Source organism: Chiroxiphia lanceolata, chromosome 19, assembly GCF_009829145.1.
Source record: "Chiroxiphia lanceolata isolate bChiLan1 chromosome 19, bChiLan1.pri, whole genome shotgun sequence".
Taxonomy (NCBI): Eukaryota; Metazoa; Chordata; class Aves; order Passeriformes; family Pipridae; genus Chiroxiphia; species Chiroxiphia lanceolata.
In genome coordinates, this window is record NC_045655.1 from 11,655,563 (window position 1) to 11,673,953 (window position 18,391).

The 18,391-nt window shown below is 58.5% G+C and overlaps 2 protein-coding genes across 3 annotated transcripts in view; one reads left to right on the plus strand and one right to left on the minus strand.

Annotated features, from left to right (window-relative positions):
* SLC38A10 (solute carrier family 38 member 10) overlaps nucleotides 1–17,820 on the plus strand; it is a 29,847-nt gene extending 12,027 nt beyond the window's left edge. Inside the window, exons 9-16 of one of the 2 annotated variants that reach the window (XM_032706817.1) lie at nucleotides 1,176–1,284; nucleotides 1,463–1,569; nucleotides 6,408–6,561; nucleotides 12,589–12,759; nucleotides 13,060–13,533; nucleotides 14,074–14,169; nucleotides 14,545–14,724; nucleotides 15,016–17,820. In XM_032706817.1, coding sequence (XP_032562708.1) covers nucleotides 1,176–1,284; nucleotides 1,463–1,569; nucleotides 6,408–6,561; nucleotides 12,589–12,759; nucleotides 13,060–13,533; nucleotides 14,074–14,169; nucleotides 14,545–14,724; nucleotides 15,016–16,172 — 2,448 coding nt within the window. In that variant the 3' untranslated portion in view covers nucleotides 16,173–17,820. Of the gene's footprint in view, nucleotides 1–1,172; nucleotides 1,285–1,462; nucleotides 1,570–6,407; nucleotides 6,562–12,588; nucleotides 12,760–13,059; nucleotides 13,534–14,073; nucleotides 14,170–14,544; nucleotides 14,725–15,015 lie in introns of both variants that reach the window. The other variant, XM_032706816.1, reaches the window with a different exon arrangement.
* On the minus strand, nucleotides 17,817–18,383 carry NDUFAF8 (NADH:ubiquinone oxidoreductase complex assembly factor 8). Its single transcript, XM_032706818.1, has 3 exons — nucleotides 18,303–18,383; nucleotides 18,098–18,208; nucleotides 17,817–18,016 (listed from the first exon to the last, which is right to left on the minus strand). The coding sequence occupies exons 1-3, from the start codon at nucleotides 18,381–18,383 to the stop codon at nucleotides 17,996–17,998; spliced, it is 213 nt and encodes a 70-aa protein (XP_032562709.1). The 3' UTR covers nucleotides 17,817–17,995.
* Nucleotides 18,384–18,391: the final 8 nt, after the last annotated feature.

The following is an 18,391-nucleotide window of genomic DNA, read 5'->3' on the forward strand; positions in this document are numbered from 1 at the left end:
CTCCAGCGCCTCCTGGGCCGCGGTGCCGGCCCAGTGCGGAGGCGGGCAGTGGGATATGGGATACAGCCCTCTCCCACACATTCCACCTTTCCCAGGGCCAGCTCCTCAGCCAGCCTTTGTGACTGTAGCTGGTCTGTCTGCTGGAGACTGTGAGTCCCTTGTGGCGGTGGCGTGTTCTCCTCTGTGCATTGTGCGGCGCGGAACGCGCCGATGGGATTCAGCAAATACAGTAAGAGATTGTGGGAATGTTCTGAGGCCTTTGTGTATCCGCATAAATAGAAACCTCTTAGGGCAGGAAATAAAACTTGAGCAATTTATAGCTCTAAATCCTGCCACTTCTGCCTGTGAGAAGCCCCCAGCTCTTTTCTCACGTCGGGAGGGCCCGAGGATGGGGGCAGACAGTTGGTGAGAGCCAGCGGGTGCAGGGGAGGAAGCGCTGGAAACACTTGGGAACACTTTGGATCTCGCCTGGGCTCAGCTCGTGGCTCTTTAGGCTTGAAGGTGTCACTTTGCCTTCCTCTCCATCTGTGCAGCAGCAGAGCCGGGACCGACTGGGTCTGCAGGGCACGCTGGGGCCTCTGCCTTCCACACCTCCCACTTGGAGTGTGGGGATGGGATGGGGTGGGAAGCAGAGGGCATCTGGAAGCCCTCCAGCAGCACTTATCCTTCCCTGCTGTCTCCCTGGGGTGTCCTCCTCCCCGTTGAGGGGCTGTTCCTGTGGTGTAGTATGGTGGGAATGGCCCTGCTCCCCCAGGTGTTGGGAGACACCTCTCCCTAGCAAAGCCAGAGCTCTTCCCCCATGACTGTTCTCCCTCCTGCTGCTCCCTGTGCTCCCTCCTCCTGCTCTTGGCCTTGGCTGCTCTCTGAGTCCCTGCACAGGGACTGGGGCACAGCTGTGTGGGGTCACATTTGGGGTGTGCTGGAAAAGGCAGCTGTGGCCCCATGTCCCCTGTCCTGGTTTGGAGATTCAAATGCACCTTAGAACTGGTCAGCCGTGTCTGACTGCCTCCAGCATTCACCTCTGTGGAGGGTGGAGTGATGGTGCTCTGGAGTCTGCTGGGGGATTGCTGAGGAAGTGGGGGAGTTGCTCAGGAGCTGGGGAATTGCTGGGGGCTGTGATGCAGGAGCTGAACTCCCCCCTTCCCTAACTGCCTCCCACCCTTCTCTCCCAGCAGAAGGACGGCACCTTCGCTGCTGGGGGTTACATGCCCCCGCTCCGGTTCAAAGCCCTGACGTTGGCTGTAGTGTTTGGAACCATGGTTGGAGGCATCATGATCCCAAATGGTGAGTGAGCAGCTGGGGACCGGGGCTGGCTGTTTTCTTTGCTCCCTGTTATTTGCTTTCCTGGCTGGGGTGACCGGGCTCACAACCCATCCTGCCCCAGGGCTCCGACAACCACCCCGTGCTGCTGCTGTGGCACTTCTGGAAGAGACCTCTGCTGACTTCTTCTCTTCTTTCCCAGTGGAGACAGTCCTGGGCCTGACAGGTGCGACCATGGGAAGCCTCATTTGTTTCATCTGCCCGGCTCTTATTTACAAGAAGATCCACAAGAATGCGCTTTGTTCACAGGTCAGTGCTGATGCTGCTTGACATCCCCCTAAGCCCTCTGCAGAGCCTGGGAACAGGGTTCTTTTGGCTGCAGCAGGGAAACTGCTCAGCACCTCCTGCAGCCTCCCCCTCCAGTCTGCCCAGTACAGGTGGGAGCTGTTCTGGTCAGTGTCTGTCACTTAGGGAGCACACACAGCAGCAGAGGTGGTGGCCCAGCGCATGGCTCAGAACACCAGCTCTTTTTCTTCCTCCAGCAGCTAGTGAAACATTGATTTGGTGCACAAAATGCTGCTTCTAGTCCTCCTTCTGGTGGGATTCAGGTTCTGGATCCTCAGAACAGGAAATCCAGGCAGGCTGTAAAACCTTAAAGCCTCACATGCCGACCTGCCCGGGCTGGGTAAAACAAACAGGGCTTCTCTGCGATGCGGTTCCCGCTGCCGACCCTCAGCCTTCTGCTTTCAACCAAAGTAATAATAAAAAGGAACACACACATAGAGGTGTTGCTTCAGGAATTGATTTTCTGAGGGACTGGGGTTGTTCAGAGGCTGTTAGAAGTTTAACTTTTCCTTTTGCTCCAGTTTGAATTGGCCTCCTCAGGGACCGAAACAAAGTGGCTTTTTGCTGGGCTTGATCTCTCTGCTCCTGCAAATACTGTGGGCTGAAATTAACAGGTTTGGGGATTTTTTTTCCCCTAACAATAATTTAATCCACTCACTTTTCGCAGGCCTCTGTCCCAGCGTTCCCAGAGAGGACAGTGCTGGGCTACCCAAGGTTTTGGGCAAAGTGCAGAGTCAGCAGGGGAGAGCAGCACGTTTTTGTGGGGCCCACAGAACTGGTGGCTTGTTCTGTGCTTAATGACTTGTGGCTTTGCAAACCTACGTGAAGTTTTTAAGCAGGGTGTGTTTTTTTTTTCTTCCCTGTGCTTTCCCTGACACAAGGAAATAGTCCAACTTTCCAGCTTTCACTCTGAATTCTGACACTTAGCTCCGAAGTTCTTTGAGTGAAACCCCGAGCAGGAGTCTGAATGCCAGCCTGGGTTTTTCAGGGAAACAAAGAGCACTTTCAAGAATTGCTTTCTATTCCGGCTGAGCCAGAGTGTTTCTCTGCAGTGCCTCGAGGCTGCACTCAGGACAGGCTGAGCTCTCAGCCCTGGGGTGGGACACTGGGGCCCTCACAAAGCCTGACCCCAAACGCTGGTCACGAGGCTGAGGGAGATGTTTGTCCTGGAAAATCCTCACAAAGGAAGGGCTTATCTAAAGCATCAGGCCCCGGGTTACCTCTCGAGGGGCTGTCCAACCTTCCCTGAGTGATCCATTGCCTGTCAGGTTTGCATTCCTGCTCTGAGCAAGGACACACCTGCTCAGCACCTCCCCACCTCCACAGCCCAATTTGGAGCCTATCCTCTCCTCCTTCCTCCAGGTCTTTGCAAAGGCTCATTTATTCTTTCCCTGGAGCTCTGTCTTTGGTCTCCTCCTTCATTCCTGCTTTTCTTTGATCAGGTGCTCCACTCCATCAAAGTCTGCTCCTGAGGAAGGTGGCTGTTGGGGGGGAGAGGAGCCAGCCCTGGGCACAACTGTCCCTCCCCGCCTGTCCCTGTCCAAACAATGTTTTCCCTCCTTCCCTCCACCGTCTTTAGCTCCCTTCAGAGCAGCAGACCTTCTCAACGCCAGCTTTTACACTTGTCTGGGTTATCTTGGCTCTTGTGGTGCTGAGAACTGGCTGCTTTTATCGAGACACCTTTGGCATCCAGTCTGGTGTCAGGAGGCTACAGAGTGGTGACATGGGAGGGCAGGTTTTTTCAGGAGATGGTGCAAACTGAGGCTACGAAATGGGGATGTTGTACTAAAAGTAGAGAAGAGGATTCCAGGAGGAGGGATATGGGCAGTCCCAGATGTTTGCTGGCCAGCAAAGTGCTTCTGCCAGGGAACTGTGAATTATCAGAGCTGCTGCCTGGCTGGGTTGGGCTGGAAGTGTCCTGGTTGGAAGGGTTGGGTCGGAAAGGCAGGTCCCAGAGCAGTTAAAAAGCCTGTGAGTGAAGCAGGGAGAGTGTTCCCTTTCTTGTGGTTAAGCATCTGTTCCTGTAAAGGTCCGGTCCCGCTGCCCCCCGGGGGCCCCGGGTTTGGCTGAGGCTGCTGAAGGGCGCGTGGGGGTCTGTGAACAGAGTGTGGAACTGCCAACAGGAAGGTGTTGCCTTCCCAGTGTTGACACAAGCGTGTCCGAGAGGCCCCTCCTAGGGAGGCCAGAGTTGTCCCAGTTGGGGAAGAGGAGCTGCCAGAGGTCAGGAAGTGACTCCTCAGGCTTGCTTCTGGGCGGGTGGAAAAGAGATTCCCCGTGCCCTCCCCTGGCAGTGCAGGGGCCAGCACTCCTTCCCCACACACACACTGAGGGGTCCAGCCCCCCAAACACAGCGTGGCTGTGGAGGGACCCGACCGTGACCGGGGCTCTGCATTCCTTCACCATGACTCCATCCCTCGGAACGCTCCGTGTCCATGGATGGTGTCACACCACACAAACGCAGTGTTTGCTGGAGGACAAGGGCTGAGCTCATGGCTCTGCTGTGCAGAGCTGGAGTTATCTTCTGGGAGGAAGGACGGCCGGGGGAGCGCGACCGGCCGAGGAAACGGCCGCGTAAACTTCCTCTCCTGAATTCCCATCCGAGGCTCCCGGGAGACGGGCCCTGGCCCTGCTGACCTGCCTGGTGGAACAGGCTGCAGCCCCGGGGGCAGCCACTGCCTCTTGTGTCCATGCTGACAGGGGCTTCTGGAGGAGGGTCTCTGCTCTTGGTGGGATCTCTGGGTCTGGGGGGCATCCTTCCCATGGACACTAGGTCAAAACTGCTCTGCAGTGCTGTCCTTCCCCTTGCTCCAGGATCTCTGCATAAGTGGGGGGTCCATGATTCCTTGAGCCCTGAGTCCTTGCAGCCCTCATTCCCGTTCCTTCCGTTGCCTTGGTGGTCTCCTGAGCACAAACCGCCTGCTTTTCCATGTCATAAGCATCTCCATGGAATTAAGCCAAATCATGGACCTCTTTATTCTGGTCTTCAGTTGGAGAGGGGGTAGGTGAGGAGGAGGAGGGGGCTGCTGGGGGGAGCTGGGATGGCTCAGGGACAGCCCAGCCTGTCTCCGACTGCCACGTGTGCCCGTACCCGCTGCTCCGGGAGCTCACAGCTGAACTCCAAATGTGGAACAATCAAAGGGGCTTCAATCCGAGGCATTCGAGGCCCTGGTTCCCCACTAAGATAAGAAACAACAAAAATCCTTTTAAAGCATTTAATGTTTTCAGCCGTTTCCTACAGTTCCCTTCTCTCCCACGTTGCTCCTGGTTCCTGTGGCACCAGAATAGATCCTCTTTGTGGAAACGCTCTTCCTCTCCGCTGTTGTTTCTGGAAGGTGCCAGAACAGCCTCCCAGGCACAAAATGCATTTGTGCCGGGGCTGTGGATTGTGTGAGGGGAGGAAATGGAGCAGCTCCAGCCCAGGGCAGCAGAGCAGGACCTGCTGACTCGGCATTTGGCCCGAGGGGTGGATGGCAGGATTTCTGCTCTTTGTGCACCCCCGGGCAAGGCAGGCAGCACATTCTGCTCCTGTTTCCTCTGCAGTGGCTCGAAGGTCTGGCCTCTGCTCCCTGGCCACGCTACCCCTGATCCAGAGCTGCTCCACATCCCGCCAGCCTTTTCCTTCTGAAGGCGTCCGTCTGTCTGCGGGGCGTGCTGGGAACGGGCTCTCTGGGGTCTCCTGGGCCCAGCTCTGACCACGCTGGCCTGTGTTTCTGGGCGACCTCCCTCAGCATGAGGCGGGTGAGGAAAGCATCAGCCTCTCCTCCCCCTCTGGAAGTGCCAATGTTTTAATTTCTCCTTCCAATTTCACCTCTCCCCTTGATTTTCAGTTTTCTGGCAGCTTCCAGTGCTAGAAAGGCTCCCTGTGGCTGTTCCTGGTTTTCCTCATACTGAGAAGCATCTTTTTCTTGTGCTTTTTGTGAGTTGGGATGTACATGCTGCAGGGTGAGGATTTGGGGGGAAGAGGATGAGTCATGGAATCGTGGAATGGTTTGGGTTGGAGGGACTTTAAAGCTCACCCAGTTCCATCCCCTTCCGTGGGCAGGGACACCTTCCACTAGAGCAGGTTGCTCTTAAGCCCCATCCTACACTTCCTTAGGAGTCATGTGGAATTAGATCCTTGTAGATCAATTTGTCATCAGATAACAAGCTGTAGAAATTCCTTTTGCTGCCCATCACTTTCTCCTTTTTGAGGTAGAGAAATTCCTAGAGCCCTTCTCTCCACAGGATCCAGATTCCATCCTTCTATTTTTATCCTGCTTGATCCCAGCTTTCTGGAAATGAGGGAGTCACTTCTCAGCAGCTTCTTGAGCTCTGGCCACCAGCACTGGTGTGTGGGCATTTTACTCTGCCTTTCCAAACCAAGGATTTCTGAGCAGCTCCCTGGAACATTCTGGGTCTGTAACCAGGCCGGGCACCTCTCTGCTCAACCAGACCCGATTTCATGGATTTCTCATACTGGAAATACCAGGGAATGAGCCTTTGCAGCTGGACTCATGTCTGCCACATGCATTTTCCTCTCCCTACATCCTCTCCGCTTGCTTTTGAGCCCTTCCAATGCAGAGTTGCCTTTCCAACAGCTTCCAGCATCCCAAATTCCCATTCCCATGGCTCTGCACCCAAATACAAACCTCAGACAAAAGCAACTGGTTCCCCTCTTTTCCTCCTAAACTTCTCTCCTCTTCTCTCCCTCTCACTGGCACATGTCACTGAGCTGGGAATTGTTTGGAGGCACCGTGGGAATGCTGTACGGAGCAGTGCCGGTGGTTTTACTGTGCTAACTGTCCCTCTGGCACTTTGTGCAGATCATCCTGTGGATTGGGCTGGGAATGCTGGTGATCAGCACATACACCACCCTGTCTGCCACCGAGGACACCCCTATGAGGACAGAAGCAGTGGGCTTGGAGCACCTGGACAGAGAGGAGAGCAGACTCGACCAGGATTCGGTCAAAATCCCAGGTATGTGTCTGCTGGAGTTGGGTTTCCCAGACCTGCTCCCAGCTCCACTTCTTAAAAAGAGGGAAAATAGTTGTTTTTTTAAGTGTGGCGGAAACAGGGTCATTTCCAGGCATCTCTGTGCATCTTCCCAGCTTCCTGGGGCCTTTTCCCAAGAAAAGCTGCAGTTTTGACTGCTGGAAAAGCCCGCTGTGACCTCCAGTGGTACCTTCTGGGAGTTGTTTTTTCGGAAAGGGAAAGGTGGGGTGCAGGGGCTGGGATCCCCCGTGGGGACAGAGCAGAGATCCCTGTTTGGGATGATCCCAGCAGCTCTGTGAGCACAGTGCCCACCTGGCCGGGGGGCTTGTGGCCGAAGGGGGCTGCCCTCCCCCCTCTGCCAGCCCAGGAACCAGCCATCCATCACCCTCGAAGGTACGGGAATTTATGGGAACTGCCTTTTTTTTTTTTTCGGTGCCGAGGAATATAAATTTGGACTTCGCTTTCGCCCTGACAAAGGCTGTGATTATGCCTCAGCTTTGTTTACTGGTTCCTGTTATTTATTATTTGTTTGCTGGGGCCGCTGATGGAATTACGGCCGCTCCTCCCTTTCCCAGCTGCTCCGGAGCGAGGCCGCGCAGGTGCCGCCTGACCCCGCGCTGCCCCTCGGCCCCGCCGCGTCCTGTTCCTTCGCCTCAGTTTTGTTTCCTCCTGCTCCTGTGGGGCTTTTTTTTTTTTTTTTTTTTGTTCTTTGGAGGCCTTGAAATATCCTCGCGGAGATTGAGAGCGGAAGGGAGAAAGGGGCCGGCTCTTCGGGAGATTATCCTCCCTCCTGGTTCTTGGCCGGGTTCCTGCCCGGCAGCTTGGAGTGTCTCCCACACCGGTGCTGCCGCCGATAACATTCACTCCGGGGTTGCTCCGCGGTGGAGTTTACTTGTGGTTTGCTCGTGGCTTGCTCAAGGCCGCGTGTGCCTTCCCAGGCACGTGGGTGCTGGTGAACTCCAAGCAAAAGAAGCTCCCAATCCCTTAATGGAGCCCTCAGCAGGGCCGGGAGGAGGGATGCGATTGAATTCTTCCGTCTTGGTTAATTTTGGAGCAGTAATGGCCAAAGAACAGCTGCTCCTTTCAGGAGGAATCGCTAATGACACGTGTTCTGACTGGGAAAATAAAAAATCCCATAAAACATGGTGTCCGCAGGAGTTTGCTGAGTCTTCCCCCCTTCTCGGCGTGAGCCGGGGCGGCGGAGCGGGATGCCAGGCTCTGATCATCCGAGCGATCCCGGAGCCCGCCGGCATCGGCTCTTAGTGCTGCTGGATTAAATAATCCCACCGGGGAGGGAGGCGGGTTCGGTGCTCCCGGGTCATAAACTTCCCAGGGAGGAGCCGTGCGGCTCCGAACGCGCTGAGGAGGGAAAGCTCGGCTGCCCCCACGGTCCCTTTGGCAGTGGGGGACTGAAGGGCTCCATCCCCTGGGCTGAGGACAAGGGGGGAGATGTGACTGGGCAGAGGAAGGGGATCAAGGAGCTGCAGGGTGGACATGGGGCTGCCCCGGGAGAGCCGCCGCTGCGATTCCTTGGATCTGTGCCTCCCTGTGGCTCTGCAGGATGTCGGCTTGACTAGCAATGAGAGGCGTTAAATGGTGCCCTTCATCCCCCCCGCGGCTCCCCCTCGTCCTCGCCCGCCTTGTTTTGCAGAGAGCAGGAGCTGCCGCCTGGAACGCTCCGCAGCAGCTGCATCCTGTCGTTCCAGGGGCGCAGGATCCGGGCTGGGCCGCCCCCGGCACCTGGGTGCCCTCCGGATGGGCCCCGTTCCGCACCCGGGGGTTCAGCGGGATCACACGGCCTCTCCCTGGGCACCAGTGGTGGGTGCTCCAGGCCCCTTCCCAACGTGGGGGGTGCCTCGTGCCCCTTCCCCAGGGCACAGGATGCCTCGTGCCCCTTCCCAGCGCCGCCCCATCCCAGGCGAGCCTCGGGGCCTTTCCCCAGCGCTGCCTTCCCCGCCTGCCTCCCGCCTGTCAGCGTGTGAGAGGAGTTTTATTGGCCTCTTTGATGTTGTGGAGCCCAGAACTGGAGAGACTTTCATTAAAGCCCTGCCCCGTGGGCCCGGGGATTATGAATATTAGAACATTGGCCTTTTATGTGAACACGTATTGACCAGCGGCCTCGGAATCGTGTTTTTCCTAACGACACCCAAGTGCCCATTACAGCCCCAGCCTGTGGTGCTGGAGGTTTTACTGTCAGCAGCTCTTCGGGAAAGGGATAAAACCCCTTCCAGCCCCGTCCTGCCGCGGCTGCGCCTCTGCTAAAAGGTTGCTAAGCTGCCTCTGAAAGCTCAGGAAGGCAATTACCCGTTTAAAAAAAAAAAAAAAAAAAAGAAGAGCTAATTAGGCAATTTCTCTCCGTATTTAAAGCACCCTCGAGGGTCTCGGGGGGGATTAAGATTTTGTAATATTTTTCAGCTCCTTACTTGGTCGTTGCTGCTTCATCTTCTCCCTGGCGTTGTGCAATGTTGGGTAACAAAGCCCTGATTCAGGCTCCTTGTGCAAGAGCCCTTTCCCCGGTGCTCTGGGCACCCTGCTCGGGCCATCCCGGCATCCTGCGGGATGGGGAGGGCTGTGTTACCTGGGTTTGGGTAAAACTGGGGGCTGTGTTTGGCTTGGCGATGCTGAGGGCTCCTCCACCCCTGCATCCGTGTGTTTGCCCACGAAAAACCAATCTGCCCGACCCAGGCTGTGTCCCCGCCGGCGTTCCCAGCCGGAGCAGCCCCGGAGATGTGTGGAACGTGGATCCTGCATCCTGGTAGCTGCAGGAACAGCTTGGCTCCGTGGCGGCTCTCCCTGGTGCTTTGTGCAAGAGAGCTTTTAATAGTGCCTGTGACACAGAAAAGGAACCAGCAGCCTCTGGTAATTTGGGTTGGTTTTTACTGCTGGTGCGTCAGGAGACAACTGTGAACTAATTTCAGGGATGCCATTCCATAACCTTGTGAAATCTGTACCCGTTTGGGGGGAGGGAGGGCTCCTGGAGGCGCAGCTGGGCCGGGGGCTCCCCAGGGAGGGCCCGTCCCTGCCCTGCTCCGGGCGCTCGGCACGTCCGAGGGCAGCGTTTGCCCCCGTCCCTCTGCCCTGCTTGTTCTGCTTCATTTTCCTTGGCACGAGCCCCTGGACCTTGCTCCATGACACTGCGGTGAAGGAATGTAAGCAGGCCCAGAGCTGGGCTGGCACGAGCAGGTCCTGCACCCCGTGTCCCTGGTCAGCCCTCGGCTGATGCTCTGGAGCGGGTGGCGTGTCCCCGAGCTCCCTATGCTGTCCCTAAGGCTCCTCCACTCCTTTGGGCAGGTGTCCCTGGACTGGGGGGAGCACAGCAGGGCCCATCCCGCTGCCTCTGCCCAGGACAGGGGCTGTGGACACACATTTCAGCTCTGGTCGTTGCTGCAGCGGACGAGAGGCTGAAGAAACGTGTGAGGAGGGATTTAGTGCCTGCCTGGGACCGTTGCTGCGATCTGAACCGGGAGCTGGGGGAGAAGGGAAGCTTTTAGGTTGCTAATCATGAAATTTTATGGCAGCCTGGAGAGGCTGCTGGCAAACCACAACACACCCAGACACGCACACGCACAAATCAGCTGCAGGACGCCCCGGCTTCCCCTCGTGTGAGCGGAGCTGCCAGAGAGCCGGGGGGTCAGAGCGGAGCCTCCTGCTGCTGCCTCGCACCCCGGCCTCTCCTTGGGAGCCAAAAGGCTTTTACAGCCTCTCAGCCCTTCCCTGTAAAGTCCAAGGCTGCTCATAAAACATGACGAGGTGCAGCGTTACTGGAAGACGCTCCGGAGGGACCGGGAGGGCGACGAGACAGGCAGAGCCATTATTGCACATCCCGGGCAAAACTGTTCCCTGCAAACCACCCAGAGCCCTGGATGGATTTCCAGGCAGCCTGAGAGGTCGTTAATTCACGCCCTGATGATGAACTTAATTTTGTTTCCCACTGAGCAAATGACGGCTTAGAGGCAGCTTGGCCTTATTGCGGCGTGGAGACTTTTGGGTTTGTGTTTTGTTTGTGTTTTGGGCTTTTCCTGCATTGTTTGCAGAGCAGGGAACGTGCCTCTGCTTGATTTATGATGGGAGCTGTCAGGGACACTCCCAGAGCTGAGCGGGGCCTCCCCCGGCCCCTCGGGCTGCCCTGGGCCCACGGGGGGTTCACCCACTGCGGGGTCCTCTGGGCAAAGGGGAGTGCTGGGATTAACTCCTCTGTTTCCTGCTTGCATGGAAAACTTCCTGCCTTTTTCCTTCTTATTTCTTCCCCTCTCCCTATTTGTTTCCCCCTCCTTCCTGTTTATTTCCCCCTTGAACATCATCTTGCTGCCTCGGCTCCTCATTCCCTCTGCCATGGGAACGGCTGTGTCCGCGTCGGGTTTCTCTGGATCCTCTGGTCCTCTCCAACTGGAGCCATCTCCCGCCTCCATGAACCAATTAACGACAAACTTTCCTCCAACAGAGTAAATAGTTTCTTGCGCCGAGGCCAGGCCTGAGCTGGGAACATCCGCAGCCGTGCCGAGCGCTCCCCTCCCCGGCCTCGGCCTCCCGCTTCCCAGGGCCCCCGGCCAGGGCTGGGCACTGGTTCCTGCAGCCCAGTTTTTCCTGAAAAGGAGGAGTGTCCTGCCCTGACTTGCTGAACCCTGGGAAGTCCCTCAATGGAGAGGGGGGACCCTTGGGTACTAGACTCGAATTTCTCAGAAAATCCAAGCCCTTTTCCCCTCCCACCATCATTCCTGAAGCAAAGGAACGTGGAAAGCCAGCCAGCCCCACGCACGTCCCTCGGCTGGGTGTGGAGCTCCGGGACGCAGTCCGGGTTTCTGGAGAGGCTCGAGGTCCTGCTGGCACGGATCCCTCTGGGCCAGGAGTTTGTACTTAATTTGGGGGGAATTTTTGTTGTTTCCCCCCCCCCAGCTCGGGCAAGGCCCACGCAGCTGAAGTTGTGGCAATCCCATCTTTCCCATGAGTTCATCTCGTAATAAATCGCACCAGCCCTGCAGAGGGGGAGGAGAAAATGGAAAGATGTTTATAGAATTAATTCCCCAAAGGAAATTGCACGGGGGAGGGCGAAGGGGGGAAGAGTTGGGAATTTTTTTTGTTACAGAAGATACTTTTTTTTTTTTTTTTAAAGTTTGTTGGATGGAAAAAAATCTGCAGAACAACTTCAGTGCTGGGAAACAATTTGATTTCCTCCTTGGCTGCTCTGTGAAGGAAGAGTTCACTCCCTGTGTGGGTTTTCTGCCACGCTGGGGGAGGAAAGGACCCTTCCCATCCCATGGGATGTGCCATGGATTCCGTGTGGAATACGCTGGTCACACTGGCACTGAACCAGTAACTGGTTTGACTGGGTTGTGTCTTCCCATTTCTTTGAAGGAGAGAAGGGGGAGTCCCCCATCTCCCTAAGGAGTTTCCCCTAATTAATGCCTGTTTAATCCCACTCGTCAAAACTTCTGTGGGAAAAGGAAACCTCACCTCCCTCCCACCCCTCCTCCGAGCGGCATCAGAAGGGCTGCTAAGAAAGGGAGAAAAAACAGGGGAGAAAAATCAAAATAAAAGAGGTTTTAAGGTGCTTTGCAGAAAACAGCAGTGTGGGGGGGGGTCCGGGGTTGGCCCCCAGCTTGGCTTCTCTGGGAGCTGGAGGTCTGAGGCTGGATCCCAGCTCAGGTTCTGGTGTTGGGGGTGTCTGTCCAAGGCTGGATCCCAGCTCAGTCTCTCCCAGTGCCGGAGGTCCAGGGCAGGGAGCCGTGGGGATGCTACCATCTGGTGGCACTGGCTCGCAGCGGCAGCCGGCTCCATCCCGGCTCCATCCCGGCTCCATCCCGGCCACGCTTCCCTGCCAGCAGCTCCATAAAAACCCACTGCAGGGAAAACAACCGGGCGACCCCGGAACAAAAGCCCCCCCGTCATCCCCCCCCCCTCGCGCTAAATCTGGAGGGAAACCAGCGGCTGGGTTGAGTGGGTGAGGGGGTTGGGACAGACACGGCAGTTCCCGGGATCCCACAGCTCATCCCTGTCCCCATCCCGTGTTTGCAGAGCAGAACCCGGCAGTGGAGGAGCCCGAGGATGACCGCGATAAACCCAAACTGCTGGAGGAGAAGGAGGAGATGGAGCAGCCACAGATCAAGGTGCCCATGCAGGTGCCCAAGAGGGAGGAGGAGAGAGGAAAAGCAGAGGAGAAAGTGCAGCTGGACCGTCCTGATCAAGGTAACGGGGAGCCTGGGAAGGGGAGCCGGGCTGGGAGCTGGGGGTGTGTGTTTTAGGACTATTTCAGATATAGATCCTGTCTCTGCTCCTTACCTTCCTCTCTTCACCCCACATTCACGGTGGACTTTGTGGGCTGAAGGTGATTTAGTGTTTGATGCTCTGGAGGCTCGTTGGGTACGCAGCCTCTGGACAGGGAGGAACGACAGGAATGAGCAAGGGCAGCAGGGAGCTGGGTGGACTGGGCGTACTGGGAGCCTGGTGCCTCTTGCTCTGCAGCCCCTAACCTGCCTGTCCCCCCAGGGATTGCCCTGCCCGTGGGGGAGGCTCATCGCCACGAGCCCCCGGTCCCGCACGACGAGGTGGTCGTGGACATGGGGCGGGAGCGGGAGGAATCCAGCGAGAACAAGGCTGCTCCCGGAGGAGCCAACGGCCGCCTGCTGGAGGAGCCAGCCAGGCTGAACCCCCAGAAGGAGGCACTGGGCCCAAAACAAGGGAAGGAAGCGGTTGCTGAGAACCAGCAGCGGGGAGGGACTGCTGGGCCCGTCCAGAAGCCAGAGAAGGTCCTGGAGGCGGTGGTGCAGCGGGATGGTGGGGATGGCAGGCCGCCCTACAAGGAGCTAGAGCCAGGGAAAGCAGTGCTGGAAGCCAAGGAACAGGCTGCTGTGCCGGATGGTGACACTGCTGAGGCCGCGGGTGACCGGGACAAGGCCCAGCTCCAGCTCCCCAGGAGAGCAGAGGAGGCCGGGAAGCCTGTGGAGAAAGAAGCAGAGCCTGGTAAGCTCCTTCCACAGCAGCTCATCTGAGCGCACTCCTCTGGGCCCGTTATCCCCCCGGGGACAGGACAATTTGGCCATTCCCAACTCCGTCCCAGTGTTTCCTTTTAATTCCACGAGACGAACACGTGAGCGTGCACAGCCCCTCCGGCAGCTGCTGTGGGAAAGGAGGAATCTGGTGGCTTTGACAGCTACTGTAAGAGCTGTCAAACAGTTGTTCGCTACCCGCCAAAATGTCAGGTGCCGTGCTGTTCCTGCACGGCTCCCAAATCACCGGGGACACGGAGCCGGGAGATCCTGACAGGGAACACATTGCCAAGTGCCCGTCTAAAAGCCAGTTAGAGCTGTTCCTGCATGTTAATTGGCCGAGGTAGTTAGTGCTGGCTCGCTGCCACCAGCCAGGAGGTTGTTAAATATTGGGTTTATTACTTCCCTCGCAGCCGCCGCGCTGGATCCGAACGGTGCCGGGTGGGCGGGGAGGGACACGGAGGAGATTTGGGGAACATCTGCACTGACAGCAAAGCTCTGCCGTCCTTTGCAGGTGAAAAGCAGGAGCTGCCCCTCCCAGACAGAGTGGATCTGCTGGAGAACCGGAACCCCGAGGAGAAACAGGAGAATGTGGAGAGCAAGCTGGGGGGTGAGTGTGTGTCCCCAGGCGTGTGGGGAGGGGGCACAGCCAGGATTCCCTGGGATCCCTCTCTGCAGCAGGATGGTGTCTTAAGGTCACAGTCCCCCCTAACCCCAGCTGCTCCATCCTGGAGCCTCAGAGCTGGTGCAGCAAACCCTTCCTCAGGCTGAGCTCCTCCCTTTGACCTCTGCCTGGCAAGGGTGCTTGGAGTCTGAGCTCGGACTCACATGCTCCCCCTCATCCCATCCTCCTCCAGCTTCCTTCCCTCCCTCTTGGGTTTGTGGGGTCGGATCTTCCTGCGAGGAGAGCCCCCACAGCCCCTCGAGCAATTTCTGAGGGCTTTGGGTCACTGAGGTTTTATTTCCTCTCTTTCCCCTTTTCCAGAAGCCGGACCAGCAAAACTGCTGGACCACAACATGCTGCTGCAGGTGATCAAGGAGCAGCAGGTGCAGCACAAGCAGCTCCTGGACCAGCAGGCAAAGCTGCTGGCAGTGATTGAGGAGCAGCACAAGGAGATCCACCAGCAGCGGCAGGAGGAGGGGGCAGAGGAGAAGCCAAAGCCAGGTAAGGACATGGCCAGGGAGCAGGACCCCTCCCCAGGGTGCTCACTGCTCAGAGCAGCTCTAAAGTCAGGCTGAGAGAGATCCAATTCCTTTTGGCACATGGCAGAGTCCACTGCAAAGCCTTTCCTGGCCTCCAGGGCATCCCTAAGCACAGGGATAACACCCCAGGGCTCTCCTCATCCTCCCGTGTGGCCATGGGTGGTGTGGCCTCCTCTCCTGTCATACAGAATGTGCTGGCAGGAGCAGGGAATCTCCTAAGAAAACCCTTTTCCGTGTCGGTTTTGTCCCACAGTGGAAGCTCAGCCGGATCCTGCCGTGCCCCTCTCCAGGAGCAGGGAGGACGAGGGCCTGGGAGCCAAGGGAGACACGGCCGGGAAGCTGCCGAGCAAGGAGCTGCCAGAGCAGCCAGAGCAGCGCCCAGGCCGGCAACCCCCCGGGGCCACTGAGCAGCACAGGGACACTGTGGGGAGGCTGGAGGAGCCTGGGCACAGGCGGGACATTCCTGGGGCTCCTCCCAAGGAGCGGAAGGTGCTGCCGCAGGAGAATGACAGAGCTGTTAGGAATCCCGCGGAGAACCGGGATCCCGTCCATGGGGATGCCCAGCGCCTTCCAGCAGCCAGAAACCACCTGGAGAAGAAGCCCTTGGCGGAGGATTTGGGAGGAGATCATGAAGCCAAAGCTGGAAGAGACGTCCACGAGAAGAAAAATTTCCTGAAACCCGTGGAAGCAGCAACAGCTCCCATCCAAAGAGAACAGCCGAGGGCTGCCAAAGTTCAGGGAGTAGCAGGAAGGAGTTTGGAAAGAGACTCAGGAATAGACCTTAAAGCCAAAGCTGTGAGTCAGGTGGAGCCCAAGGACCTGGCAGTGGCGCCGGACTCTTCCAGTAACAGGAATGGGGCAGCAAGGGAGCAGCACCCCCGGGAGCAGCGGAGAGGGGCGGAGGCTGAGGGAGCCGCGGGTGCACTCGGGCGGCAGCAGGACCCGCCCGGCCACGGGCACGGGAAGGAGGAGGATCCCCGGGAGGAGCCGAGGGGCCGACAGGGCCACGGGGGCGGGGGTCCCTCTAACGGCGCCGACAGGAAACCCGGCCCCGAGGATGCTCCGGCCCCGAAGGCTGAGAACGGAGCGGCCGCTCCCCGGGATCCGCAGCCAGAGCGCGACGTCAAACCCAACCGGGACCTGAAGCTGCAGGTGGGCCTGGACCTGCGCCGGAGGAGACGGGACCTGCTGCCTCCCGACCAGGAGGAGGAGGAGGAGGAGGAGGAGGAGGAGCAAGAGGTTGCACGGGGGGCTGAGGGGGTCCTGATTGGCCTGGACCCCGTTCCCGATGTGAAGGTGAACGACCTGCGGAGCGCGCTGGACACGCGGCTGAGCGGGGTGGCAGAGGGTGCCCAGCACCTGGTGCGCAGCCGCCACATCCAGCAGGTGACACAGGACAGGGGCCCGTGACGGGGGTTTGGGGTCGTGCCCAGGCACAGGGAGGTCTGAGCCAGCGGCACTTTGCCAGGCGCAGCGCTTGGATCCGTGGGATCCCCTTGGATCCAGGAGCACCACCCCGAGGGCTCCCGCAGTGGCAGCCCCAGCACGTGCCTGTGGGCAGCTGAGGTGATGGTGACGCTGGAAGCGACATTCCTGCTGCCCTTGCCTTCCAGAGCTCCCCCTGCCTTGGCTTCCTGCCAAGCTGCTGCTCCAAGGACCTTTTTCAGCATCTCATTCATATCGAATTGCCTTCTCCAGCCATCTCCCAACTCCTCTCAGAACAGGGAAGGGGCTGTGCCGAGGGGACCCAGCATCCACACCTCGGGAAGGGCTTTATCCCAGAGGAGCCGTGAGCTGAGGACCAGCAGAGCCAACAGTGCCAGAGTTGGATGGGGAGTGGAGCCCTGTGTGTTTGGAGACAGTTGTGGTTTGGGAACCTCATTTAGTAGAAACGCTGCCTTAACCGGGCACAACTCCTGCCGTTGTGCTGCCTCTGTCCCAGGGATGGGATTCCTTGGCCACACACTGGAGTCACAGGAGCTGCGTTCCCGCTGCCCTCCCCGGGAGCTCTCCGTGCTCTCCAGCTCCACTTCCCCTCTCCAAAGTGCATTAAGAAGCTCAATTCCCCTCACCCCTTCCCGGCCCAGCTTGGTTTTTCTGCTGGAGATGATTAATTTGGGAACAAGCCGGGCAGATCTGGGGCCTTGGCTCACGCACACCTACCTCTGCCCATGTTCCATGTGCTCTTCCCAACACCCCAGGCCTGTTCTGCATCCAGAGAGATCCCTGCTCCAGCTCTGGAAATGCTTTTGATGAGTGAGGAAGGGAAGAGCTTCCTGAGAGCCCTGGGTGGTTTCAGGCTCCCAGTTTTGGGAGTGTTTTGGGTTTTTGTGTTTTTACATCCTGACCTGCGAATGTACAGAATCCAACCCCAAAGCTCTCCCTAGACCAGCTGAGAATTCCCAGCCTGGAGCCCTCAGACCTCATCACTGTGGTGGGTTTTATATCCCTCTCTCCAAGTGTCTTTGGGGACCTTGAATCCGTGGCCGATGGGACCCTGCGGAGCCGGGATGGGGTGGGACCCTGCCTGCCTGGTGCTCCCGGGATGTCACAACCCAGACCCATGGGAGTCCTTTGGGAAGACCCCCTGGAATGCCATGGCCTTAAACCTCCAGGACCCTCCACATCCCAGCGAGCTTCTCCATTAATGCTGTCGTCAAGCACAAGCGCCAGGAGCCCCAGAGCTGCTCCAAGGACAGGGATGGGCTCTGGAGCACGGCTCCAGCTCTGCCCTGGGACACAGATCCGGGCTGTGTCCCTGTGGCACTGACCAGCCTTCCTGAAGCAAGAAGGAGCCAGACCCAGGTCGGCTCCTTCACCCCCTTTGCTGCCGGGTCAGACCCGCCTGTTTGTTGTTCTCCGTGTGAACACAAAGGACCAAAGATGCTCCTGACATTCCTCCTGCTGGGAATGGTGTGGGCACCCCGAGCTGGGCTGGAAGCCCGTGGGAGCTGCCTCCTCCTGCCAGGAACAGCTCCCCCGGGGCGGATGGAACATGGGGAGAGAGCCCAGAGCGCGGGCCAAGCCCATCAATAAAATAAGCTGAAGCATTTTGATCGGAATTTTTTTTTTTTAATAAATATAGATCTGAGACCCTCACCCAGCCCAGGGCTGCGCCTCCTCCAGGACCCTCGTGAGCAGGATGGGGGGCGTTCCGTCATTTGAGGGCAAACCGGCGCGTTTGAGGGTTTGATTCCTCTGGAGCATCTCGCGGGGGGGGAGCAGCGCTGGGGTCACTTCGGTGTCGCCTTCGCCTGCAAAGAGCTGCGGTCAGGCCGGGCCGAGGGGTCGGGATTGGAACCAGGACCGGGATGGGGACCGGGGCCGTGACGTACCGCCCGGGCAAAGCATTCCCGCAGCGCCTGGAACTCCTCCAGGCACGTGTCTCGCCGCAGCTCCGCCGGCCCGGCCGCCGCCGCCGCCACGCACCGCCCATAGGCCGCGGCCTGCGGGAACCACAGGGGACGGGAGCGGAGGCCTCCGGGACCCCCCGGCCCCGCAGCCGCTCCCCGTGTCCCCGCGTGTGCCCCTCGGCCCCACCTGGTCCCCGCACGCCGCCAGCGCCGCCGGGAAGCGCCGCAGCCGCGCCCGCGCCCGCAGCCACACACCGCGCCCCGACATCGCTCACC